Raw genomic sequence first — 20,117 nt, 5'->3', positions numbered from 1 at the left:
ATTTATGTTGCTGAACATTTTTATTTATGTCTAAACAGTGGTCATTTACTTAAGTGAAAGTAGCTATACCATTCCACAAGAATACACTACTGTATAACAAGTGAACGTCTTGCTTTCAATTGTTTACTTAAGTATCATCAGTAAAATGTTCCCCCCTTTCCTTTTAAAATGGGATTTGCCACTTTTTCTTTTAATTATTTAAATTTAGATTTTGATTACAGGACTTTTGCTTGCAACAGGGTATTTTTACAGTGTGGTTTTGGTCATTTTAAAGGATCTTCCTCCACCATTGACAATGCATCATATAGTTCTACACACTGTCCACATGTTTTGCATATACAATCTTAATTTAGTAGTAGTAGTAGTAGTAGTAGTAGTAGTAATGTAGTGAAGTTAAAAGCACATTTCCCTCCAACATGTAGTGGAGAAGAGGAGGAAAGTCAGAAAAATGGAAATAATAGAACTTGATTATTAAACATAATGGAAATGCACTAACTAAAATAGAAGGGCCTTACATGTGTAGTTAAGCACAGGACTTGACTAAATGAATTGTTCATTTATATATATAAAATATATTCTGCTCAATAACAGCAGGGTCTCCAAAATAGCCACTGAGCTAAATAAACGCCATAATATCTATTCACAAGTCAAATGAATCAGTCTATCAGTTTTGTTGAGGGGCCCAGAGATGCCACACACAGGGCCCCTGACAGACTCCTTTTCTTGTGTGCGCCACCTTTTGAGCGAGGAAACACCGCCCTCTAGTTGCGACCAGCGGTGCCGCGCTGTAGCTAATGACTACGCTATGTGTTTGTCTCTACTACTGAGTCTGACACGTCCTGCTAGATGAAGAGATTAAATGTCCTCTGCAATGCACCGTAACATATCACACGGAGCAAGGATTAAAAAAATAACAGATGGGGAAATTCCCTATCAGAAGCATGAACCGGATTATGCACATGGTTAATCCATGGTTTATTTATTTCACCGCTTTTCGACCATCGTTCCTGTTTTCCGTAGAAATCATCGAGGGTTCTACGTAGCCTTCATTGCTCCGCCTTCGGCTCCTCGATTACTGCAGTTCGTCTGAAACATTGCAGAGGACACCGCTGCATGGGGCAGTCTGCAAAACAAAGTAACTGGAAACCCATTTTTCATCGCGAACGCCGCGAGCGCACATCTGGATGTTTAGCAGGGTTTATGGATGAATTGCAAAATGTATTACTAATCAGATCCTGACTGCAGTGCGACTCGTCTCGGCTGCTGCTTCAAGATTAGCCCCACAATGTATCAAACGTTACGGACGTGTTTACTATCAAATGCCCGGTGCTGGGATGCCGACAGCACGAGGTCATGCCAGGATTTGTTTGAGAGGCTTGACACCAATAAAGATGGGAAGGTGGACGTCGCTGAATTACGTGCGGGCCTCAAGGAAATGGGCATATTCCGCCAGGGTGCCGCACAGGTAAAACTCAGGGAACACATAGCAGACCCTGTGTAGACAGGAGTTTCAGGGCTTGGCCTGCTCATTATGCATTCCTTCCTTGTGTGTGTGTGTGTGTGTGTGTGTGTGTGTGTGTGTGTGTGTGTGTGTGCGTGCGTGCGTGCACACTGAAGGTGGAAAATGAAACCATTGGATTGCATCTCCTCTCTGCAGAAAATTGTGTCGTCTGGTGATCAGAATAAAGATGGGAGTCTCGACTTAAACGAGTTCAGCAAATATATGAAAGAGCACGAGAAGAAGCTGCTGCTGACATTCAAGAGTCTGGACAGAAACAACGATGGTAATGAGTGAGATGAGTGAGATGAGTGAAGCGGGTTCCAGGAGCTGCCTCACTGTAAAAAAAAAATACTTGGCACCACTGATCACACATAATGACGAATGCCCATACGTGTTTACAGAATCACATTTCCTCTGTTTATACTGCAGAATATTTGAGTAGAGTTTTTTTTATGTTGTGTCAGGACGCATTGATGCCTCAGAGATCCAGCAGTCCCTTGCAGAGCTGGGCATGGATATCAGCAAAGAGAATGCCCTGAAAATATTACAGAGGTTTGACCTCCACATCTATCCACTCTAATATGTTTCTATTTAAAGAAGTACTTTACTAATCCCTCTTGGGGAAATGTAATGTTTCATTTAGAGTGTGGCTAAAATATCGCTTTTGTGTAATCTGAAAGCCTTGTATGGTCATTAATTTGCTGGTTATAATCATAGGTAAAAACAGGTGTCTGTGTGTTTCTTTAGTATGGACAATGATGGGACCATGACGGTGGACTGGAACGAGTGGAGAGAACATTTCCTGTTATGCCCTGCTCACAATCTGGAAGAGATCATACGCTACTGGAAACACTCCTCGGTACATATAAACACACAAACGATCATAGCAAAAAACGCATTTTGCAGACATATACAGACCCGACTGCAGTGGGATTTATCGCATGACGGCTAGTCCTCTTGTGTTAGAAGGATTTTCTCTGCAGTCCACATTTTGCCAGCAGCTTTCAAAGATTAGACTGTCCCACATAATTAGGTCACAGCAGCACAACTCTTGTTCCCTCAGCTTGCTCCTCCACCTCTTAGTGCTAATAAAGACGTCAATGTCAAGACGTTTGCTCCAATGTGAGCGAAACACTGCCTTTCTTTTGCATATAATGTTTCTAAATCTTCCCTGCACTGCACATTTATGGTGTCTTAGGTCACAAACCAGACAGAACTGCATTCTCATTCCACTAATGTGCCATAATGGGCTGCAGGACACACAATGAGATGCATAAGCCCTTGTGTTTCCCCACAGAGTTGCATACATTTTTGTCACAGACACCTTTTATGCTTTTGGAAAAAACAGTGGATATGTTTATGCGAAACAGCTAATGCATGCAAGACGAGGGTTCAGCCAGCTCAATGATTAGGATTTCACAAGCAGTTCTAGATGATGGATAAGGAGCTCAATTCATTGATTGTTGTTAAACTAGTTACAACTTCTGCAGTTCTTTTTAGCCTTTTCCTCATAGTGTGACCTTTATTTGCATAAATTGTACCAAATATACAGCAACCAAAAGCATGTTAGGCTTCTAATGTGTTTTCTTCCTGGCTGCAACCTTACGTTCAAGGTTTTGTAAATGTTCCTCTCTCCAGTGTACAACTGGCCATTTGGCAAAATTGAAAAAAAAAAGTGGCTGCATCCCTCAAAAGGGGAAGTGCTTGTAGGCTTGTGACTTTGTCACATTGACAACCACACAAACAGATGTGACAGATCTATGTGACACGTGCCTTCCTGAGAGATACTGTACAATCTCAAATGCAAAAATAATTCTGCTATGAGACTGCATTTATTATGACCATAAACTGACCTACCACAGGGATTTGAGCAAACGCGTTTATGTAATCACTAGGTGCTGGACATAGGTGACAGTCTTGCCATCCCGGATGAATTCACTGAGGAGGAGAAGAACTCAGGTCGCTGGTGGAAGCACCTGGCTGCAGGTGCAGTGGCGGGGGCTGTCTCTCGCACTGGCACTGCCCCTCTGGACAGAATGAAAGTCTTCATGCAGGTGAAATGCATGCAAGAAAAAATGGAAGATATATATATATATATATATATATATATATATATATATATATATATATATATATATATGAATGTCTAAGACTGTCCTCTAAAACTTATGTATTTGTCCTGCAGGTTCATTCTTCTAAGACTAACCCAATAAGCCTGGGAGGGGGCTTCAAGCAGATGATCATAGAGGGAGGTCTGACTTCACTGTGGAGGGGAAATGGCATCAACGTTTTAAAGATTGCACCTGAGACAGCAATCAAATTCATGGCATACGAACAAGTAAGCTCAAAAAATCACATTTGAATTCAATTTGAACTGACTAGTGCCCCATTATTTATATTATCAAGCCTAATTGGATCTCAGCCAATCATTCAATTTTTGTTGTTGTTTTTCTGTCTTTCTTGCCCAGATTGCTGTATAGTGTGTGTTTAGTGCTGCTAGATGTTGGTAAATGTGATGTGTTTCTCACACCAAAAAATATTCACATTTGAAACACTTGATGGTATTTATCACAGTTTTGTAACATTGCAAATATTTGGAATACACGTCATTAATTTTCTTGCCATCTGTGTGTGTGCTGTAGTATAAAAAGTTACTATCATCAGAGGGCAAGACGATTGAGACACACAAGAGGTTTATGGCTGGCTCTCTGGCTGGAGCAACAGCACAGACAGCCATCTACCCAATGGAGGTAAGACTTACTGTTGCATCACCGTTTCATCATCATAAAATAAAATGAAGTCAGCCCCAAACATAATACCACACGGATCAAAAGAATCTGTTCCTCAGTCTTTCTTCTTTTGTACTTTCTCTCTCTAAGGTATTGAAGACTAGACTCACCCTGAGGAAAACTGGCCAGTATTCAGGAATGTTTGACTGTGCCAAGAAGATCCTGAGGAAGGAGGGTGTCAAGGCTTTCTACAAGGGCTACATTCCAAACTTAGTGGGCATCATTCCCTACGCTGGGATAGACCTTGCTGTTTATGAGGTATTCAGCCCCTTTCGTGATAACAGAGTGCACTTTTGTAACTCATTTGTATGCATAAATCATCTTGGATTGTAAAGCTACATTAAATCAGATAAACTAAGTTTTGTTTTATGCTGACGTGCACTAGTTCAATTCATCTTTCTCCTGTGTCTCAGACTCTGAAGAACACGTGGCTGTCGTACCACCCTGACTCCCCTAACCCTGGAGTTCTGGTGTTGGTGGCCTGCGGGACCATGTCTAGTACCTGTGGCCAGCTGGCCAGCTATCCACTCGCACTTGTGCGCACACGGATGCAGGCACAAGGTAAAGTCAGTCTGACATTTGATAATTGTGATGGCAAAACTTACATGGCGCGTAATTACACAGTGCATAATATTTTTTCTGACAGGCAAGGTTTTTATGTGGCGACAAACTCTGTAAAGGCACCCAATATTTTCTGTAAACATACACTTGAGTTAGAGCCTACATAATAAGTGGGTTGTAACAGAGAGGGGCTGACTTTAACATACAGCACACGCTTAAAAAGCATGCTTTCAGATGCAACTCCGCCTCCCTAACTTACTTTTTTCTCTCCAGCGTCCCTGGATGCATCAGACCAGTCTTCCATGACCAGTCTGATGAAGAAGGTTGTAGCCAAAGATGGCTTTTTCGGGCTCTACCGGGGCATCCTGCCAAACTTCATGAAAGTCATTCCCGCTGTCAGCATTAGCTATGTGGTTTACGAGTACATGAAGACTGGCTTAGGAATTTCCAAATGATGCAGCAAGCAAATGAACATTTACTTTTATTACATATCTTACTACAGACTTGAAAATGCCTGAAATAACTCTCAAGAAAACAGGCAGACGTTCAGTGGATGGAAAACTGTATGTATTCCACTAAAGGTCATCTGTCAGTAGCTAAAGCATTTATCGCCTGTGCTGAGCATGCTTTAATTGTTATCCTGCTGTTACACATAACACACTCCCAAAATATGTACACCACCCAAAACATTATTAGACATAAAGAAAGTACTGTACTACATACAAGCATAAACATGATACATGATTGGTTGTTAATTTTATCCTACTGATATTCTTTAAAAAATTCCATTAACGAACCAAAAAGCTAGCTCAATGGGACATACTGTTTTGGTTTTTGGTAACAGAATACATATTTTTTAAGAGAAAGCTGAAGCTTATCCAATGAGGATACACAGCATTGTAAACTGTATTATTTAAAGTAAAATGACACTACAACCGTTTAAATGTTTAAGCCCACACCCTTCAGAGGTAATTTAACACTTTTCTAAGTTTTAATGACCTGCCACTAGTGTGACATCAGCTCCAGACAGCAGCTGTCAACTAAAAATAACTGGCCCTGAAAAATTAATAACTTGTTTACACTGGAATACTGTGTGCCTGAAGAAAAATGCATCTTGTGCAATGTGAAAATCACTCATTCTGTGTGTTATTTGATAATCATTTAAATGTGCCTTACAGCCAATCAATGTGAACTCTTTAACATCAACAGATGTGGTTTTTTTTTTTGGTGTGTGTGTGATCTGTTTTCAGTCATGACTATTTATGGATTTTAATGATGGTTACTATGTAACATGGTAACACTTAAACAGTTATAACTGGTCACTGGACTAAAATACTTGCTTAGCATGTTTTTGTCTTATGTCACTTCTCATTTCAACACCTCCACCTCCAAACAGACACATACACACCCACAACAGGATACTGTATCTTTTAACATTGTGTTAAAGCCCAGTGGTGACGGGACATTTGTATCTACCCTGTAAGATGAAAACCAGTCTATTGTCTTTATTATAAGTAACATTAAGTGGATTTTGGGAAACTAAAACTGGTTTTGATTCAATAGTCATTAACACTTAGAAGTTTAGCATGGTGTTTGCTGGAAGGCGAGAACATTAGTTCAGTAGTGTAAAGTTCAGATCAATGGTTTGAAAATCATTGATGTGTAGTAACAGCTCCACATAGTGGTTAATAAAGGTAAAACACATGGATGCATTTCCATGCAAAACTGATATTCTTTCTTTTATCATCTTAACTTTGGCAGTACTTTATTAGATTTTTTTTTCTAATAGGTTCTAGCTGGCCTAATAAAAAGGAGTCAGCAATAGATGTTGGAGATATTATTGTGACAAAGCAGGCAAAATACAGACTCAGTAGAAGAATTAAGACCGTCAAAATGATTCCATCAGCTTTGCATTTGTGATATACATACTCTGGCTTTGGTATAGAGCATGTTGGTCGTCGTGTTAAACCTCACGTTCTCACAATTGTTTGAATTTCCTTTCATTCATCTACAAAAGAGATCAAGGAAATTTGTAAGATGTGAATTTTTTCAAGATAATATAAAAACAACCCTCCCCAAGATTAAGAGGGAAAATGGTGTATATCTTAATCAACCAAATGAATGAATGTAGCTGGTTAAATGATTCTGGAAATGAGTCTTTCTCAGCGTGCAGACATGAAACAATAATATACAGGTTTATATCAAAACTCTCCCTGTAAGCAAAGGAAGCTACCCGGGATAGTAAAGGGTGTGCAGTTTCATTATACTTTAACTCCAGAAGATGGCAGTAGTGCAATATTAAGGATGCAAACTGCCGTGAAAACACAACAAAGAAGAAGAGGTCCTAGCCCTTCTAGGCAAGTCCCGCCCTACGAAGCAGCCCGATTGGTTGGGGTTAGGCATTGACCTCGAGATGCCTGGCTAATAGTAGCGTGTGATTGCTATTGAAGGGCGGGTCCCTCCTAGAAGTTGTGTCCTAGCCACACTGTAGTTGAGTCGCCGCGCCACCACCGCACTGCAGTTGTTGGAGAGAGAGGTTGGCCGTCCGCTGAAAACAAACTACATATTAACATCAGCTGGCGTCGGTGAGTTTACTCGCTCTACCGTACCTAAATGGTGACGTTTTGTCGCGTTGTCATCATCGACACTTACGTCGTAAATAAGATAACGTGCTGCGCTAGCTAGCCATTAGAAAGTGACAGTTAGCAGCAAGCTAAAAATATTCTCCTGCCGAAGTGGTTTGAGGTGGGCACAGCTTAACTGCCAGAGGGGACACGTTTGTAGGTTACAGCCAGCAAGTTATATATGTGATTACTGCTCTTAATTTGCGACAACATTGTATCTATAATTTAATTTGGGAAGTTACAACTTGTTGCTTGTGAAGTAGCTAACGTCAGTGGGCGTCAAACGACGGTGCTGTGTTGTGTCTGGCAGGACGATTAACGTTAAGCGGCTGTTGCAGTCTCATCTGTTGTGGCAGGTTCACACGGCGTAGATTCAATGCAGAACTAATCTCAACATAAGGAGGAGACAGTACAGGCTGCCACAGTTACCTGCTTGTATCTGAGGCTGTCAAGCTCAGTGTTTCTCAAACTTTTTCACGCCAAGGAAACCCCTAAACCTATACAATACTTACACAAATTAGACCACAGACCCCCATTTCATCAGCAAGTACAGGGTGCCACACCTGATTGGATTTTTGCTATTATGTTTTATTACAGAAAGTATATGAAACCCATGGCCAAAACAGTCATACATTCTGTCATTGTGTTACTTATTAATGGAATTATAGTGAAAATAAATTGCTGGGGACCCCCTGGAACGCCTTCAAGGACCCCTCAGGGAACCCGGACCCCTCTTTGAGAAACACTGGACTAGCCTACAGATTAGCCGGTTAGGCTTCCTGGAAAGCCGTTTAGCATTAAGGGAGAACCAGACTGCTGCTCATTATTTGTGCTTTTATTGTATCTTGAAAATGTTTATTTAAGGTTGCGTTTACTATTTTAAATCAGCCACATATCACATTTCTCGTTTGTACTGTATATCTGCTGTCGCTAGCCCCAGTTTGTGCCTGCCATTTGTTATCATTACATTGTCATTATTAAACACTAGACACACAAAAGTGGGGCCTGTATCAGTAGTATGTCAATGTGTGGCATTGAAAGCATTACATGAAAGCAAGCAAATGCATAACAGAACATCTTCAGGCTACTGCATAATTAAGATTTGTTAATGAGTTTGTTCTAGGGCTGTGTATTTGCAAGAATCTGGCGACACGATGCGTATCACGAAACATGGGTCACAATTCAATATATTGCAATATATTTCGATACTGTGCATAAGGCGATATATTGGGATTTTTTTTTAAGTATCATTTTAGAAAAACTAATATTTAAAAAAAGACATGTTCATAAAAGTCAAAGAAGTTTACTTTAAGTAAACAATTCAGTACACAGAAAATCAAACTGCCAGTTTGGGATTGTGGTTCACAGGTTCTTGTGAGCACATTTTGATATGCTTAAGTAGGCCAAAGTTCAGCCATAGCTACATTGTTAGCTTCTAGCAAAAAGTCAGGCACTGTTAGGCGAGGACACTAGTGGTGCGTCTCAGCGTAGTCATGTAGCGGTAGGGGGTTTAAACACAACATAAACGTGAACCACTGTCTTACATGAATTTTTTTGAACGTAAAATTTAAAAGAAAATCGATATTGCCTTTTTGAAAATCTATACAGTATTGCAAAATAAAATATCGCGATACTCAAGTGTATCGATTTTTTTCTTACACCCCTAGTTTGTTCACGTTGTGGTGGCTCCTTATCACATTTACAGACCATAAAGGGACATGACATCAACCCCAGCTACTATGTTGTTCAGTACTGATTAATTGAATCTGTTTCTAGTTTCTGATTGGCTAGATTAAAATAAAGTTAGTCTTTTAGATTATGGTTTGTGCCCAAGCATATAAGAAGATGTTTTTTTCTTTGCAGTAGCGAGGCAGTGAGTAGTGAGGCATTATGGGCAACACAAGTGACAGGGTGTCTGGAGAACGCCATGGAGCCAAAGCCCACCGCTCGGACAGCAGCGGCAGTCACAAAGACCAAGAACCCAGCAGCAAGATGGTGGACAGCACAGATGACCCCAACATCTTCAACACCCACGGGCCAGAGTCCAAGGTACTGCTGGGAAATTTCCGAAACAGAAATACTTACAGTTTGTTCTGCAGGAATACCTTTTAGACTTCTATGCCGTCTGTTACGTATTATCTTTGAGATGTCAATGAATTGCTTTTAGGCGTTAGAAGAGAAAGAATCCGATCTGATTGAGCAGATGAACACTGGTCCTCAGGCTCGACCCACGGTCATCCGCTGGGCTGGGGGGGGAAAGGAGGTCTACATAGCCGGTTCCTTTAATAACTGGAGTACCAAGATACCACTAAATAAGAGGTAAACATGTGTTTTTTGTTTTTTTGGTCAGCTTTAGAGCTGCACGATATGAGGCAAATATGGGATGTGCGATAACATTGTTGAATATTCGCGATTATGATATGACTTGCGACAAATAACCAGATATTAAAGTGTACTCGGGTCGGCTGCTTTCAGCATTCTGCTAAGATCCAACAAATTGCTCGTTGAATTTAAAACAAATGAAAGTAAATCATTTCCAACATTGATTTATTAAACCAATTGAACATTGAACTGAACACAAAAGGCAACACTTAAAAAGGAATGACATTACATTATAAAGTGCTATTTTCTAACTAACTCATATGAAATCTGTGTCTTTCGCGATACGTCGCAGCATTTTGCGATGCGTTTATTGCGCAAGTTGATACCGCGATGACAATCCGAATCCCTAATCAGCATGCTATAAATGCCACGGTCTCATAGGGATCCCATGCAAATGATCTCATCTTATCCATCTGAGCGCCAACGATATGTGACAGCTGTAGAGTTTTAACTGACCTGAGCGACCAGTATTGCACTTATACTCTTTCTTTTCCTTTCTACAAAGCCATAATGACTTTGTAGCGATCCTGGACCTGCCAGAAGGAGAGCACCAGTACAAGTTTTTTGTAGATGGACAGTGGGTCCACGATCCCTCAGAGGTACAACTGTGTCCTTTTGATTGTATTGTCATTGTCACGTTATTGAATGTTTTACCATAACCCCAAACAGTTCAGTTCTAGACTCTCTGACGGTCTTTGGCGTGTTACAAAGCTCTGATGTTATAAACATGGAAGGATAGGAACCTCTTGAGGAAATTAAGACATTTTTTGAAGTAAATCCGTGATAAATTGAGATTAAAATATCAACCATTCCTAACCTTCAGTCCGTGTTGCTAATGTCACGGAATTTGGTCAGAAGAACCACAGAAGAACCATTGCTGAATGCACAGCATCATCATCAAAGCCTCGTGTAAATCCCAGGGAACTGTGTGCAATTATATGTTGTTATAAACAATAATTGTAAAAAATGATTCATCTTTACCTTCTTGAAACATTTCTCTTTTGCAGGCGGTTGTAACCAGTCAGCTCGGCACCATCAACAACCTGATCCAGGTGAAGAAGTCCGACTTTGAGGTGTTTGACGCCCTGCATGTAGACTCTCTGGAGTGCTCAGACACATCAGGTCAGCTTGTGTCCACAATGTTCCACCGCTACAGTAAAAACTAAACAGGAGGTTTTTTTTTTTTTTTTAGGGGTGTCACAATTTCAATTTTAAATCGAAAATTGATCGAAATGAGCTTCGATTTTGAAATCAAAAGCAGGATCGGCGATTCCCCCAGTATTTGTTTTTTCTCTCTCCACACCCCCCGCCTACTTGCGCACATCCGAAAAACAACCCAAACAGACACAGCGTACTAGCTCACCGGCTGGTAGTGTTGCAGCTATAGACACAGGGTAACGTTAGCGGTAGCCTGCAGCTACCATTTAACAGACACGATGGCCACTGCCGGAGTCGAAGATGACGGAGAAACAACAGAACTGGAAAATCCTGCTTCCCTGAAGTCACCGGGGTGGCAACGGTTTGCCTTCCGCCCCCCCCCCCTGAGTGAGTTATGGAAACAAACAATGAAGGTAAAGCATGTGGGCTTGGACGGGATTTCATGGTGCGTTCATGTGCATTTGGTAAACTAATAGTGCTTTTGATTTTGCCTTGGTTATTTTGAAAAACTCCAACTGTTGCTGTACAGTACCCTTGTGCCATCTAGTGATTCTTACTGTGGCATTGCTGTCACTGCTGCGAAACAATGGTGGATTTGGAGAATCGTGACACCCCTGATATTGTTCAATGGGAAGTTTGATCCAGTCTTGAAACCCTGTCAGCAGTGTAATGGTGACTGCTGTGTGTTTGCAGACCTGTCCAGCTCCCCTCCAGGTCCATATGGGCAGGAGCAGTACAGCTTCAGACCTGAGGAGCATTTCAAAGCCCCACCCATCCTCCCTCCTCACCTCCTCCAAGTCATCCTCAACAAGGACACCAATATATCCGTCAGTGCCTCGACTTAACACTTTAGTTTCCTCAGACCTTGATGTGATTCGTCGGTTGCACTTTACTTGAAGGTATCTACATAAGAGTGACATGCCACCGTCACGAACGTGTCAGAAACATTATAAACAAGTCATAAACGTTTATGACATAACGCTTCTGTTATTAAAGTTTTTGTCATGTTAGGGTTAGAGTTAGGGTTCGGGTTCATGTGTTCATGACAGCGTCATGTCACTCTTATGTAGATACCTTCAAGTAAAGTGTTACTGATTTGCCATTGTTGTTGTTTATCTGTGGTTTGTAAGTCTCTCTCTCTCTCTCTCTCGGCAGTGTGACCCCGCCCTGCTGCCTGAACCCAACCACGTCATGCTAAACCACCTTTACGCCCTCTCGATTAAGGTAGGTTCCCTGGAAACAGCTGAAATACTCCTCACATGTTTCCAGATGTTACTGGCATCACATGAAATACACGTGTGTTTCCCCCTCCTCTGAATCTCTTTCAACCATCAGCCAGTGAATCAGATGGCCGGGCAATAACAGCCAGCTAACTGCTATCTAGACTAATTTCATCTGTTGTTTTTTCTACATGAACCAATTGCATATACCTAAAGGCTTCCTACTTTTCAACCATTTGAATTATGTTTTTGTCAATGAAAATATTTACCCAGCAAAGGCGTACTACTTAAATTAAAGGGGTGATAGAATGCAAAACCGGTTTTACCTTGTCATAGTTGAATAACGACAGTTCGGTGGGTAAATAGGACATACATAGAAGCTCAAAATCCCATTGACACCCCTTTACTATGCAAATCTCACATTTTGTAACTGCCGCTGAAAACGGGCGAATCTGAACAAAGCTAAAAGTTGATGTAAGCATCTCAACTCCTAGTCTTTGTCACGCCCCAACATTTGCATAGGCTACACCACTGGCCTGAGGTCAGCTTAGTCTTCTGAATCTAGCTAGGTCATGCAGATCTCTAGAGGTCCGCTATTTAATTACTAAATTCACTTCTGAGACTTTTTTTATGCGAGAAATCAACTATGTAGAGGTCAAATATGGGCCGTGGGTCGCAGTTCAGCAGGAGCTCAGCAGGAGCTCAGCAGGCTGCGTGACAGCAGCCGGTGCTGCCTCGCCGCCTGGCGTGTCCTACTTCATAGACTCCGGCTCGCTGTGAGCTAGCTGGATCTCCGTCACGAAGGGAAGCCCGCGGCGCTCCATTCCCGCGCAAAGTCACCGTTTCTGGGTTACTGGACTACAAAATGCCGAGGCCCTGATGGAGCTCCAGGGCCTGCAGCTAGCCGCGATCTTTACCCATAGGATTGAAGGGACAGTAGCAGCTAACGAATTCCCTAATGTTCACAAAAATGCATTAAATTGTAATCGGACACCATTGTTAGCTTTATAAGACCTTGGGGTAGATGTTATATAAGTTGCGTGACGAAATTCAAACTGTAAATATACTCTAGTTATGCTGGCAGCTGGCAGCAAGCCCCAGTAGTCCAGTAACCGAGAAACGGTGATTTTCACTGGGTATGGAGGTTGCCGTTTTCTCGTCAGACTGTGTGGAGCTCCTGAAGTCCGACACATCTTACCAAATTTGCATTTGATTTCTCGTTAAAAAAAAGTCTCAGAAGTGAATTTAATAATGAAATAGCAGACAAACAATGTATAACTTTGCAGTGTCTGAAATATGAGACCTGCTGTCTAGTCTCCAATGGATGTGTATGTGGTTCGCTCAAACCAATCAGCGCGCAGCTCATCTAAATATTCATGAGCATACAATATTTGGAAGAAAAGCTCTTGTTACAATAGGGCCATATTCACAGGGTAGTTAAGGACCCATAAAATAGCATTCGAGCAATTTTCAGCCCAACCAATGTTACATACCCTATTAGGAGACCTTAAGGAACAGTGTTAAATACCCTATATAATCATTCTATCACCCCTTTAAGGCTGTTAAACACATTTTAAATATGCAAGTGTGCTACTGTGACAATCAGAATGAATTTGAGCCTGCCTAACTTTTCTTATTGTCAAAGCAACCCCATTTTTTGTTCATAATGGTTGTACTAAATATGCTACTAATGCAGCAAGACACCTTTTCAGTGATGATTCTGAACAAATAAAGTTGTTCATGGTTATTTCAAATCACATTTTCATAATTCTCTGTCATGCTGTGTGGACCAGATGTCACGTTCACAAATGTAAGCATCTCGTTTGTGTCTGTGCAGGATGGAGTAATGGTGCTGAGTGCGACTCACCGATACAAGAAGAAATACGTCACCTCTCTGCTTTACAAGCCTATCTAAGCCGCAGCTTGGGTGCTTCACACTGCGTTCAGAGAACAGCATGTTTGTATTCTGCTGTTTTTTTTCTTTCTTTCTCAGTGCTATCACATTTAGCCAAAACGTGCACTGAAACTCGATAACGGGCCAGTGGCTGTGACTGTGGCTTGGTTTTGGAATAAGGTTGCACTTCTCTCTACATAGGGCTCTGAACAAAAAGTAAGGGGTGTGTAGGTAGGTAGGCTGTCGGAGAGAGATGAAAACCATACTGTGGCTTTTACCTGTGACATCTACAGACAGATAGGAGAGAGACTGACTGAATCACTGTGTGTATTTGAGTGTTTGCTGCGCCTTGTGAATATATGCTTGTCTTGTGTTTAAAACGGGATTTTATTTAAATGTGCGGCGTAAAGGAAGAGGGTGCTCTGTGAAAGATCAGTTTCTTTTAATGGTGATTTTAAGGATGCTCTCCTAAAGTGAGGGCTTCTTGAGTGTTATTGATGTGGATTAGCAGTTTGATTTTAAAGTATTGTGTTAATTAAGTCAGAATAACAGAATGGCCCAAAGCCGAGTTCTAAAATAGATGCTACAGAGAGCAGCAGGCTTGGCTTTGGTTGAACATAATGTGCAATAACCTACATCTTATTTTGTCGGCACATATTAGATATATTATTAAATATCTCCCAGTTCAGCCGTCATTCAGTGGCATCTACAACGTGAACTAAACTACCAACAAGTCCAAGATTCCAGTTGTGTTAATGTAATGGTCACTAAATGTAGATGGAGTAGAAGAACCCACTTTCCAGATGGGGAATGGAGGTCAAAGGTTGATGTTTAGTTCTGCTGTTGCCTTTATTTTGACATAATTTAGCACTTTACCATCCTGTGAGCAGGAGCGATATATAAGCTTTTTAACTATGCAGCGGACAACTCTTACTGTATTGTAGCTTCTCTGCATTATAGAACCCAATTTGTGATTTTCTTTTTTTTTCTTCCTCTTTTTATCAAATAGTAAGGTACTGTATGTATTTGTTACATGTGTAGTCATACACAGAGGTGTGTACACGTAAACAGTTTGAACTTGCTGCTTTGCATGCATTGAATGTCTGCAACTTGTGAGGATACGACATATTTACTGAGTGTGGTGCACAGTGCGAAGCAGATCGACCACATTCAGATGAATCTACAGGGCTATGAGGATAGATGGTTGCCATACATTTAAAAGTTGTACAAAGTGTTTTTTAAAGTATAACCTTTTTAAAGTGCTCATATTATGCTTTTTCCCTTTCCTTTGTTATATATCTTTTTTTTTGTGTGCATGTTATAGGTTCACAAAGTGAAAAAGCCCAAAGTCCACCCCAAAGGGACTTACCATCTCCAACAGAAAACACTGTTCACAAACTGCTCCAAACAGCTCTATTGTAGTCCAGCCTTTACTTCCGTGACAAACGTGCGTCACTTTGTAACACACGTTATAATGCTCGCCTAGCTGCTAGCGTGGTACGCCCTCATACTCTGCTTCTGACTGGCTAGTAGTCCTTACCTAGCTACTGCACATGTGCGACTACCAACATAGATGGAACAGAAGTCAGATGCCTCACTCTGTAGCTAAAACAGAGACCTCAACACACAGGGTGAAAAGAGGAGCTGCAGCAATGTGCAGTACAACAAAAATATGGTGTTTTTTTTGAAAATTAAACCATGTAAACCTATTCAGGTACAACCTCTAAATACAATTATGAACCTGAAAATGAGCATAATATGAGCACTACAGAAAATCTGTATTTTGAGGTACAGTGGCTTTGAAAGTAATTATTTTGTCACGTGTAACTCATGCTGTTTAATTGTCTGGACTTGCAGTACAGTATATAAACATGGTTGATACACTCTACAGACTTTGAAAGTCCTGTTGGTGTTCAACTAGACGGTCTAAAAGTATTTTGTGAATGTCAAGCCTAGCCATGAAGTTTTGTCCAAAGAGGTTTTCAGCGTTACGGCTGTGATAAGGGAGTGTGGACAAGCGCCATGGATGTGGTGTTTTAAGGTTAAAAACCAAAACTTGAATTTTACAATCGTTCATGAATGTTTTAAAGTGCATTACAGAACCAGTGTGATGGTTCGCTGTGCAAGGTTTTACTTGTTTGCAAATAAAGAGAGGACACGCTGGTCCTAATTCCTATCTGTTTGTCTTCTCTTTTTTTTTTCTTTTTCGGTCTGGTAGCCTGTGTTCTGGGTCAAAGACATTTGTATGTTCTTTAAACATGTTTCAAGTGTATTTGTTCAGTTTAGTTTTATTAAATCCATACACATTTTAGATATTCTGTTTTTTTTTTTTTTTTTTCCGACATTTTTTTATTCTGGGATAAAGACTCACTTATTGCCCCTGCATCATTTCTATGTCTGTCTGTTACTCTTTTACCAATCTAGTCAAGTTTTAGTTTTTAAGGAGCAACTCAACCTTGCTGCAGAGGGTGCCTCAGTACACTGTGACATCATCATTCTTGGGTGTGGCCAGACGCGCAACAGCCTGGTGTTAAGATACTCTTTAATGAACAAAGTTACACACAAACAAATCAGAACCAAAAGTAAACTACACAAGCTTTTTGAGAGTTTTATTCATTCTTTCCCAAAATCTGTCATTGATAATACTTTTGCCAACACAGCAAACTGTTCAACTGTCATCAGAGACAGGATCCATGCAGGAGTCAGCTTTCTAGTTCATTATGCACAAACTCAGAAAAAGCTGCTTTCCAATCACATACAAGCTGCACCAATCAAATAGCACTATATATACATACGCAACTCAGGACCAACAATACATTGTTTCTAACTGCCGTTTGAATCCCTTCTTAATAACAAATAGCAAAAAGGCTTTGTTTACGCTCTACCAAGGTGCTTCCACAATCTTTCCAGTCATTGGCTGTTTGTTTTATTTTACAGTAGACAATTCTTCAAAACTTTTCCCTTTAATGTCTCAAATGTCAAAAAGGAAATATCGAACTTTTTATCTCTTGAAATACTTGGCAACTTTTGTCTTTTTCTGAAGACTCGAGCGCAAACAAAACCTAATTTGGCAGATCTCAGGTAGACCAGAGCAAGATCAAGGCCATTTCTACCACTGAGAGCCGTCTGAAGAGGCTCTCGAGCTAAATTTAAAGGCAAGCGAAGCAACATTAATCAGAGCTTTTGTTATAGAGGATACTGTGATCAGTGAGATATCATGAAGGCATAGTTTGTGATTTCATATCAGACACAGCCTAGGCGACTAATTGAAAGTGACGTAATCTAACATACGCTGCATATAAATCATACATTGCAGGAAGTGAATGTAGCAAACACACTCGTAATACAATGATGTTTAACATCAAAATAAAATATGAAGCTATTGCACAGCTACCCAGAAAATCAACTTTGCAAAAAGCAAATGTTGGAAGTTTTTTTCAATCACACACACACACACACACACACACACACACACACAGGCGCACACACATGCTTGCACACATATACACACACACACACACACAAAATTTCATACAGAAGAAGCAGGTTATTTACAGCATAAAATGGCAAATGTACAGCAAGAACACATCAAACTAAATTTGAACAGTGAGTGAAACCAGTAGCCTGCCAAAGTTTGGATCATCTATAAGAACTTGATAACATATATTGCCATTGCCATGGGAATGCTAAGACGGCCTGAACCAAGAGAAATAACAAAAAGACAATAGCATATGGCCGCGTGGTAATAATAATCCACTGTTGAGTTTTGGTCCAAAAAAGGAGCTCATTTCCATTGCACAATTCAAAATAAACGGAGTCAGCTGTCTAACGGTTACCGTCTCTGTGGTTCTAAAGGCCCTCTGAAAAAAGACACCTCGGTATCCCTACGGTCTTATCAGACCTGGGCTTTTGTCATTCGCATGGATAAGGCAAGTCCAAGTGAAGAGTTCAAAGTTCAAACTTTGGCAAGTATTGGCATAGCTCCATAGCTTAGATTTGACCATCTCTGTCATGCATCAACACTCTGGTAAAAAGTACAATCGTTACACTGGTTGTGTCCTAACGTTATTATGAGTGTGACTAATAATCCAGTGTCAAGCAAAGACATAATAATAACCCCGGTGCAGCATGATCATTCAAGAAACAGCATCATTATTGCACATGCTCGTATGAGAACTCCTACAGAGGAGCTTGAATACGCGTTTAGCCTGGTTCCATTTGAGCACTTTCAACTCTTTTTTTTTTTTTTTTTTTATTACATACGCTAGTGTACATCGGAACTTTGAGCATTTAATTGACCCTACTCCCTTGTTTTTGACTTATTCGGTACTTCGAATTCCATCGATATCAATAGGAGCCTTAAAGAGCAGGCTTGTGACTAAAATGGAACCTTTCTCTGGCTTTTGTTCTGCTAATCATAACCCTTGGCTGATGGCTGACAAAGCATTAATATGCTTCTTCCACAAATACAGATACAGCTAGTACACAACTACTTAGCAGTGATCGCCTACCCCCTCTACATTCCTCCACTGTGTGATACATCGTGGGTGTCATTGTTCTTTGCATTGCATTTGCAAAAAAATAAATAAATGTCCTTGTTAATAAAAGTGCCACGAGAAGTAAACTTGCATTTCTGTGGCAGTTAAAGTTGAGGATGATTGGTCTTTGAGTGAGCCGTTTTCGATCACACATACAGTTATACGTATAGATGTGTGTGTGTGTGTGTGTACGTGTGTGCAGAATTCCTCTCTCTCAAGCCACGATTAAACATGCACGAAACAACTATTCCGTCCACAGGCTGTCTGGCTCTCAGAAGAGGATGCTCTTAGATACAGATCTAGGGGTGTACGATAGAAACTTCCGGATATCTTTCAAGTCTACGGGTTATTTTTTAATATTTTCCAAATTCTACCTTGAAAATTCCTTCTTTTTTTTGGTCAAATGTCTAAATCAGGGACAAATATCCTGAAAGTTTCTGTGATACAAACCCACGCAACCAAAATACCTTTACTTAAACCATATTAAGAACCCCGACCTGGTCTGGGATCAGTGTCTAGGAGCATCTTCAACCAGCTCCGTCAGTAGGACGCACGTCACTGAAACCACCAGAGGCACATTTCAAACCCCTTCTTCTGCTGCACACACGACGAGGCAAACTGCCGACTGTATCACTCAAAGACAATCATGCATGTGGTGGGACGGGGTGGGGAGTGAGAGAAAATTGGCAAGGGGGTGAAGGGAGTTTGGTAAGGCTCACGGTCCTGGAGGAGGAAGGGGTGGAAGCACTCACATGGCTGGACGGAGGCTGGAGAGGTTGGCTGGGACAAGGACGGCTGGTGTGGGCAGCTGGAGGGAGGGTGGGGGTGGGGGTGGGGTTGGGTGGGGTGGGGGGGGGTGGGGTTGGGGTCTTGGCTGTTTCAGCATAGAGGTTAGAGGTCAGAGGTGGTAGCGTTGAGGCTGGTTCTTTAAAAGTTTAAAGCAGGCATTGGCTGCTGCGCTTCCTCGCTGCTGGACGCTGATTGGCTGCAGCCCCGGAGGCACCGCTGGCCTTCAGGAAACTGCGATCAGCAGGCCGCTCTCTGGCAGCACCTCCTGGGTCCTCAGCTGCGTTTAGAGAGCGGGAAAGTTGTTATTCAACAATCCTTATACAGGCTCATAAAACTGACAAACTGCTGGCGAGGTGAAATGTTAAAGGAATAGTTCAACCTTTTGGCTAATTCGCTTTCTTGCCAAGAGTTGATGAGATGACAAGATATTACTCTCATGTCTGAAGCTACAGCCAGGAGACGGTTAGCTTAAAGACTGGAAACAGGTGGAATGAGCCAGTAAAAAAAAATAAATAAAAATCCATCCAGAAATCCCCCTACCAGTTATGAGCTAGATTATTTCTTGACCGGGTACAGTGTTTCTAAAGGTCTCTGCTAATTACAGTTAATTGGAGGTGTAGGTAGGTAGATGTTGTTACCTTCAGATGGAGCCAGGCTAGCT

At 41.2% G+C, this 20,117-nt stretch overlaps 3 protein-coding genes across 7 annotated transcripts in view; 2 read left to right on the top strand and 1 right to left on the bottom strand.

The window, feature by feature from the left end:
• The first annotated feature begins 832 nt into the window (after positions 1-832).
• LOC144526262 (mitochondrial adenyl nucleotide antiporter SLC25A24-like) lies at positions 833-6,199 on the top strand. 2 transcript variants are annotated; one of them, XM_078263606.1, is made up of 10 exons: positions 833-1,465; positions 1,658-1,784; positions 1,966-2,053; positions 2,249-2,360; positions 3,397-3,555; positions 3,687-3,839; positions 4,144-4,251; positions 4,381-4,548; positions 4,704-4,851; positions 5,125-6,199. In XM_078263606.1, the coding sequence occupies exons 1-10, from the start codon at positions 1,286-1,288 to the stop codon at positions 5,304-5,306; spliced, it is 1,425 nt and encodes a 474-aa protein (XP_078119732.1). In that variant the 5' UTR covers positions 833-1,285; the 3' UTR covers positions 5,307-6,199. The 2 variants fall into 2 exon arrangements, with proteins under 2 accessions (XP_078119732.1, XP_078119733.1); XM_078263607.1 differs by having other exon boundaries at positions 1,393-1,465; positions 1,618-1,784.
• A 1,099-nt stretch (positions 6,200-7,298) lies between these two features.
• prkab2 (protein kinase, AMP-activated, beta 2 non-catalytic subunit) lies at positions 7,299-16,305 on the top strand. 2 transcript variants are annotated; one of them, XM_078263609.1, is made up of 8 exons: positions 7,299-7,436; positions 9,342-9,524; positions 9,643-9,794; positions 10,363-10,456; positions 10,865-10,979; positions 11,709-11,842; positions 12,171-12,239; positions 14,073-16,305. In XM_078263609.1, the coding sequence occupies exons 2-8, from the start codon at positions 9,366-9,368 to the stop codon at positions 14,148-14,150; spliced, it is 801 nt and encodes a 266-aa protein (XP_078119735.1). In that variant the 5' UTR covers positions 7,299-7,436; positions 9,342-9,365; the 3' UTR covers positions 14,151-16,305. The 2 variants fall into 2 exon arrangements, with proteins under 2 accessions (XP_078119735.1, XP_078119734.1); XM_078263608.1 differs by having other exon boundaries at positions 7,300-7,436; positions 9,339-9,524.
• A 424-nt stretch (positions 16,306-16,729) lies between these two features.
• The window catches only part of LOC144526261 (myomegalin), a 41,398-nt gene continuing 38,010 nt past the window's right edge, over positions 16,730-20,117 (bottom strand). For all 3 annotated transcript variants that reach the window (XM_078263605.1, XM_078263604.1, XM_078263602.1), the window contains one exon: positions 16,730-19,733. In XM_078263605.1, the coding sequence (XP_078119731.1) occupies positions 19,603-19,733 (131 nt within the window). In that variant the 3' untranslated portion in view covers positions 16,730-19,602. The remainder of the gene's footprint in view (positions 19,734-20,117) is intronic.

Source organism: Sander vitreus, chromosome 12 (assembly GCF_031162955.1).
Source record: "Sander vitreus isolate 19-12246 chromosome 12, sanVit1, whole genome shotgun sequence".
NCBI lineage: Eukaryota > Metazoa > Chordata > Actinopteri > Perciformes > Percidae > Sander > Sander vitreus.
This window is presented reverse-complemented; position numbering and strand designations above follow the sequence as displayed.

Bases quoted from the DNA above. Each gene is read 5' to 3' on its own strand.
- prkab2 (XM_078263609.1), top strand. From the start codon at position 9,366: ATGGGCAACACAAGTGACAGGGTGTCTGGAGAACGCCATGGAGCCAAA. The intron at 10,980-11,708 runs GTCAGCTTGTGT...GTGTGTTTGCAG, and splicing joins GGAGTGCTCAGACACATCAG to ACCTGTCCAGCTCCCCTCCA. The intron at 11,843-12,170 runs GTCAGTGCCTCG...CTCTCTCGGCAG, and splicing joins ACAAGGACACCAATATATCC to TGTGACCCCGCCCTGCTGCC.
- LOC144526262 (XM_078263606.1), top strand. From the start codon at position 1,286: ATGTATCAAACGTTACGGACGTGTTTACTATCAAATGCCCGGTGCTGG. The intron at 1,785-1,965 runs GTAATGAGTGAG...ATGTTGTGTCAG, and splicing joins TCTGGACAGAAACAACGATG to GACGCATTGATGCCTCAGAG. The intron at 3,840-4,143 runs GTAAGCTCAAAA...TGTGTGCTGTAG, and splicing joins AATTCATGGCATACGAACAA to TATAAAAAGTTACTATCATC.